The sequence below is a fragment of the Magnolia sinica genome, chromosome 4 (genome assembly GCF_029962835.1).
Source record: "Magnolia sinica isolate HGM2019 chromosome 4, MsV1, whole genome shotgun sequence".
Classification (NCBI taxonomy): Eukaryota; Viridiplantae; Streptophyta; class Magnoliopsida; order Magnoliales; family Magnoliaceae; genus Magnolia; species Magnolia sinica.
Genome location: NC_080576.1, coordinates 17371815 through 17379113, shown reverse-complemented (window position 1 = coordinate 17379113; position 7299 = coordinate 17371815). Strand labels below are relative to the sequence as shown.

The 7299-nt window shown below is 40.9% G+C and overlaps 1 protein-coding gene across 1 annotated transcript; it reads right to left on the bottom strand.

Moving 5' to 3' along the window:
* Positions 1–1417: 1417 nt before the first annotated feature.
* Positions 1418–2416, bottom strand: LOC131244056 (uncharacterized). Its single transcript, XM_058243720.1, has one exon. It carries the CDS (start codon positions 2414–2416, stop codon positions 1418–1420), a length of 999 nt encoding a protein of 332 aa, XP_058099703.1.
* Positions 2417–7299: the final 4883 nt, after the last annotated feature.

The window sequence follows — 7299 nt, the reverse complement described above, 5'->3', positions numbered from 1 at the left end:
GAGGTGGCCTAATCTCTGTGGGCTCCACAGTGATGTATGTCTTTTACCCATGCTATTTATCCATTTTGCCCCCTCCAAATTAGGGCATTAGCACAAAATTGAGCAGATCCAAAGCCCAAGTACACTACACTAATAGAAGGGATGCCACACCCACCATTGAAACCTTCTTGAGCTCAATCGTGATGTTTATGTGCCTTCCAACCCAAGAATAAGGTTACAAAGACATGAATGAAGGGAAAACACCGAATATAAGCTTAATTCAAAACTTTCATGGCTCTCAAGAGATTTTTAATGGTGGGCATTCAATTCTTATTGTTTTATGTGATGTAATTCATTTGAGCTTTAGACAATTACTACATGTAATTTATATTCATTTGTATTTTAAGCTTATATCTGACAAGCTCACATGGTATATTTTTCTCCGTTACGCCTGCAGAAGTCTATCACACTCCAACCTCTGTATCAGATAGGGTATTATCTAAGGGGCTAACCTATTCAAAATCTTAATTTTCCCTGCCAGGGCCCAGCCCATTGACAGCCCTTGATATTACTTTGTCATTTTCCAATAGTTAGAAGGAAAGAGGTCATTTACGCAATGTGGTATGCGTCAAAAACTTAAAATAAAAAGATGCGATGAATAAAAGTATCCCGTTTAGTAATCGGCCAGAATAATTCCATTGGCTATCCAAAATGTCCCGTTTATCAGTCAGCCAACGTCATTGTATAAGATCCTCTACATGAGCGTAATCACAGTATATATATTCAGGTTTTAATTTTGTATCTAGACCATTGATCTCTTGTGCCCCACCGTGAGTGGATGAACCACTTACCAAGAATCTCCCAAACTGCAAGTTCCCACCCATCACTTTTCTTTCTCTTCTTAACCATCTATTTACATGTCACCAACTCAAAGGTTCTTATTGTAATATAAAGGAGCTATTTGCAGCATGGTCCATCAACAATGGGGACCAGCAAACTAATGGTCTGGATCACTAAACCATGGACCCGACTGAACAAACTTAAAAAACCACAGTTTTATTCAGCATAGATAGTAACCACAACCAATTTTTTTATACTGACCTAACCAACACCCTATACTACAATGAAAATGAAGAAACAAACTGCCCTCTCTACACTGAAACACATCAGCACCATTCAGTAAATGGACCACTAACCCCTTATCCCCTAACCCTTTTGCAACTAACCATAGTATACTAATCTGATTAAAGTATCATGAAACTCCCTTCTAGGGCATATCACCCCAAAACCATTAATGATCTTATTAAAGTTCTAAATATTTTCATATCTGCTCAAACATCTATACTCATACAAATATAATTCGCCACAAACGCAATCCATATGATGCACAATCTAAGTAATTTTCGATAGGACTTGTTACAAACGATCGAATTCGATATCAAACATACAGCGGTTCCAGCTGCACTGCCTTGGAATTGAGAGGAACATACTCCCCCCAGTACACTTCGAGATGATCCGCCAGGCACGACTTGTCGATGCTCTGGTTGTGGTAGGACTTGCAAACGAAGTAGAAAACCGTTTGGATCACGAGGCTAAAGAGGATCAGCTTCACGAGCAACATGAAGAAGAGGATCCCAAATCCAACCCTAGCTGTTAGTCCCAGTGACTCCCCATGTACCACAAGTTTCTGAAACAATATACTAATAGACATAACCGCAATTTGGGATTTAAGGAATATGGCGGTTGTGGTCCATGCCTTGCCCTTGATCAATGCATTACTCTTCTCCATCGCCGCAATTCCATGCACGTCTTCTAGTACTGAAACTACACTAGCCAGGTTCCATAAAACAATAATGTACGCAAACCCAATAAAATATAATGTGAAGACAATGATCAGGACCATCAGAGTCGCCATGCCAATTCCCATCAGGAAGATAAAGAAGATCATGACCATTACTGTAAGAGTGCTGTAGCCTAGTAGGATTAGAACTGTCCATAAGAATGTGATCATGAGCCTCTTCCATACCTTGGGCACTACACTCATGACCTTTTTAAAGGTTAGGTCCTTAGCGGTGTAGATGCATGCGATCGTGTACACAACAGCAGACGTGGACAGGAGGGCGAAGATGATGACGAAGACGAAGTAGGCCACCTTGATTAGCAAGTAGGCGGTCCACTCGGACCATATGCGGTGAAGGATTTCATTCTGCTTTGGGCTACCAGGTTTGGTGTTGTCCAAGGCGTCTTCACTGGTGTCGATCTTTGTGCCTATGAGTTCTGATAATTGGATGTGTGCCAGGAAGATGAAAGATAGAGGTAGAACTAGAGCTAGGGTGATTTTGGAGAAGACCTTCCTCCATGTTAATACAATCTTGTAGGATTCCTTGTAGATGCCAAAAAACCCTAGAAACTGAAGCTCCTCAGGTCGCCTATCCATGGTAGGGAGGGAATGGATTGAGGAATTGGTTTTGGTGATCGTATTGCTTAAGATACGAGATATAGGACTTGGGTAGACTTTCCCTTCTTAAGATACCCCTACTCCTTGTGTAAATTACCAAAACGCCATTTAATTATGGAGGTTCACTTTGGTGGTACCGGTACCACTCCCTGTCCAAATGGTGTGCAATTAGGAATAGTATGATCAAATTCGGTTAAACATGTGCAATTAGGAACAATGTCAGGCATTCAAGAGCCGTACTCAATTCAAAACAATTAAATGCTTGTGACTCTGAGCACCAAACCTATTTGATTAGAATCAGACATATAAAGGTTGATTTAACCATTCAGCCAATGATGTTATAGCAATCAATTTAGAAGGGAAGGGTTAGACTGATGTATTCACCAAGTAAGAACTCAGAAATCAAGGGAATCTAATGATAGATATCATAAATATTTAAATTACTCTTAAGGTGTATTAATTGTATCGATAGTATCAAATATTATCCGATCTAAACTAAATTATAGATTCCAAACTTGTTATGGTGTAGTTGAACAAAAATGGAATATCTAATCTAAGAAACTAAAACAAAGGTAAGCAATGTTGCGCTGTAAAGATTAATTAGTTGTGTACGATAAGCACCAAAAGCTCTTTATCGAATGTTGCTTTTATAGATTTCAATAAAAGATAATTACACTAAGGTTTTCTTGCTAGACTTCAAAGCCGAATCATAATCTAATTTTCTTCTAATTCTAAATGAATTAATTTTTTTTCTTAATCTTCTATAATCTGCAAGCAAGTATCAATTATTTCTGAAAAAATTTCATACTACAGTTGCATGAGACAACTTTATGATTCGTATTTTGGATAAAGTTGCAAGTCATACATGTCACTTGTGCAACAATCAAATGTCTTTCAAGCAATAGTTCATTTTTCGTAACTACATGTGTCTACGATTCTAAGCCATTCCATTTTTGGCAGGGGTATGTAGAAGGATATGCATCAGAGATATCTCGGGCATCAAATGCTCTTGTAAGTGGGAATTAATACATGAGCAGTTACACGTGGCAATGTTTCATTGCAGAATGCGAAGGGTGCTAGGTCCGGTGTAAACAAAACCAAAACAATTTTCTAATTAAGAGTCATCCATGCTCAGCGCTATAGTCAGTATGATCTTATTTTATTAATATTGTATATCAACCATCCTACTCTGCCACGGTTGCCATGACATATGGATCATCCATTAATGTCCCATGCTATGCAAAATGCTATTTTAATTGCCTATTTTGCGGACTGCTGGTTAGACAAATGGGATCTTATGAACGCTAACCGAGTGGGCCATCTAAGATGCAGTCCATTGGATGGACGGTCCAGATCACCATGTGCGTGGCTGCGAAGAATGCACGACGGGTGGTCGCCTCTCTCTGCATCTTAACAAGCGTGCGCACGAGTCTAGAAAATGGCAATTTTGTAATTTTAGACAAAAATTGCCCTGTAAGAGATAAAAGAGTAATCGGTTTTTTATTTTTTTTAAATCACGGGCGGCACGAATCATGGCATTTATATATCCTGTGTCTTTCAAGGGCCAGGGATCTTTTGTGACAGAGACGAATTAGATGATCGTCGGGACGAGGACATTCACGTTATCCTCGAGCCTTGACTTTGTTCAAGGAAGACCCGCAGCTGCATCATCTCAACCACTGGTCTGATGTTCCCGCGATGGATTCGTTCCAAAGTACGAACCATCTTCTACTTGAATCCACTGAACGGCTTGGATCATTGAACAACGAATCTCATTCGTACAAATTAAAGGTTCGGAAGAATTTACTATGACTGGGTGCTGGACCCTCAAATTTGGACAGATGAAGCCCATGTTATAGTAATCCAGACCATTGGCCTGTTATGTTCCACCATGGATAGACTACCCCCAAAAGCATCCTTGATGGGACCATCATAGCCTTTTATTTCGAAGCTTGCTTATCGGTGAACAGTTAAAAACAAAAGTACAACAGTGGTCAATTCCAGATAAATAAAGTTCAGAGATTGGACGCTGGATCTTCCAATCAGAAAGATTTATTGGGAATGGTTCGTGGGCAGATAACAGGGGTCCATAGGTCTGGCTTGAATATTGGTTTTGAAGCCACGATGAAAACCGACCTGGCGCACGTCCAGGTCTTGGCAATTTCTGCCTGAGCTCGACAAAGCTTCATTTGCGATTTTAAGGGGCGTGATTCGACCTCAGGCCTAATTACGAAAAAGGGTCTTGAGCTGGGAAACGGATTGGCTATTCCCCTGCTACTAGCCCGGTGGCTGATGATCGGTGCTCCGTGGGCCCCACCATGATGTATATATTTACATATCATTTTAGGGCTTGATACCAAAAATGAGAGGGATACAAATCTCATGTGGACCACACTACAGGAAAACAATGGTGATTGGATATCCACCATTAAAATCCTCCTAAGGCCCACTGTACTGTTTATTTGACATCCAATATGTTGATTAGGTCATACAGACCTAGATTAAGGGGAAAAACAAAAATCAGATTGATCCAAAACTTTTATGGCCCCCAAAAAGTTTTTAATGGTCGATGTTCATTCAACACTATTTCCTGTAATGTGGTCCACTTGATATTTGGATATACCTCAATTTTGGCCTTGATATCCTCATTTTTGCTCTCGTACCATAAAATGATCTATTAAAATAGATGGACAGCATGGATGAAACACATACATTATGGTGGAGCCCACGGAGCACCGACCATCAGCCATCGGCCGGTTGCAGGGGGAGTAGCCAATCCGTTTCCCTTGGGCTGACCTTGAGAAGGCCGAGATCCAACCCATTTCTGCCCCTGGCAGACTTGGTGGCCTTTTCGTAATTTCCCAGTCAATTTTGTCTTTGCTATTGGAAGGTCCGTTGGATTCTTGGGCCACAACGAACCAACGGTCCTTCCAATGGGTGAAGCCGGCAGATTAATTAATATAAAAACAGTAATGGACAAGAGAACGTAGATGCTCCATAAAATCTGGATGAATCTTATATGGAGGATTATCTAATAATCCAATGCTCCTAGTTGCATTAGTTCAGTTGGACAGTTCAATGGATTGATCTGAACTGTCTATTAAATCCAGAGAACATCCAGTCAGCTGAGACGCAAAAATTACACCGATTGAATGATCCAACAAACATTTATTAAGTGTTATTTCATGCAGCTATCCTTTTTTTAACCCATGGATGGGATGGCTGCTGTTGCCTAACAAAAGCGATTCTTAAGAATCATAAGTGACGCGGGGATGAACGTGACGAGGATAACTACTCCGAATCCATGGAGCTTCTCTGGACTCCTCACAGAGACTTCTCGAATCCACTAGGAAAGAAAGCAGAAAATAGAAATAAATTCTAATAAATTCGAAATTGGTTAATTCCTAAATAAAAACGAGTTCACAACCCTTTAAATAGGGGTACCAACCAATGGGAAAGAAATCATAATCAAACTACAACTCAAACTCCTAGAATCCGCGACTTACTATAAATAGTAAACTTACTATTTATAGACGGTCGTGATGTCTACTAGTGCGCAAGGTTTTCGGCCAAAAATAGTAAGTTTCCTATTTGGCTTCACCAAACCGTTCTCCTAATTATTCTAAGCTTTTTTCACGTTGGGCGCAACTCTTAAAGCCCGACGGATGAAGAGTTATAATTAAAATAAAACTTACTATTTATAGTAAAAACGAAATTAAAACAGGGAAACGACCGTCGATCTAGGGGTTTTTCGCAATTCCGGACTACGCAACCCGGCATAGTAGGGTTGGTTGGCTTCAGTAACTTGTTCTACCCCAAAATCATATATTTTACGTCAGATAACTCATTCCGGATTGTAAGATACACCCGATTTAAGGTTCGATGGTCTGTGGATCACTTCTGTCGTCAACCGGGCCTTTTCTGATCCATCTTGGTCATGTAACTGTCTGCGACCCGCTCTACATCAGTCTCCTCCACTTCAAAAGAACTCGTCCTCGAGTTCTCGTCATACTTTAGTTCATGATATTCGGTCAGGTCCACGACATTGAAATTCTGTGAGATTGCCATGTCATCTGGAAGATCAACAATATAAGCGTTGTCATTGATCTTTTGGATGATTGGGACAGGTCCAATCTTCTTATTTTTCAACTTGTTGTACGTCCCGGTCGGAAATTTCTCTTTGCGCAGATGGACCATAACGTGGTCGCCCACCTCGAATACTTTTTGTCGCCTGTGCTTGTTCGCTTGTTCCTTGTATTTCTCGTTCGAGGCATGTAGCTTGGTCTGCACTTCTGCATGGATGCCCATGATCTTATCTGCCATATGTTCTGCTGCAATACCTGTGTCTGGGTGCTTGGGTAGAGGGGCCAAGTCAAGTGTGTGGCGAGGCACTCGTCCGTAGATAATCTGGAACGGTGATCTCCCTGTCGAGCGGTTCACCATGTTGTTGAATGCAAACTCTGCTTGAGATAAGGACAAATCTCAATGCTTCGGTTTTTCTCCTGAAATACAGCGAAGGAGGTTTTCCAATGTGCGATTCACAACTTCGGTCTGCCCATCAGTCTGTGGGTGGTAAGCACTGTTGAATTGAAGTCGTGTATCGAATCGATTCCATAAAGTTCGTCAAAAGTGGCTAATGAACTTCGTGTCACGATCGGAAGTAATGGTCTTAGGAACCCCGTGTAGCCGAATGACTTCCCTGAAAAATAAATTCGCCATGTGTGTTGCATCAAGGGTCTTCTTGCATGTGATAAAGTGCGTCATCTTTGAGAAATGATCTACCACTACGAACACCGAATCCATGCTGCGTTGTGTTCGTGGGAGACCAAGCATGAAGTCCATTGATAAATCCTCCCAAGGAC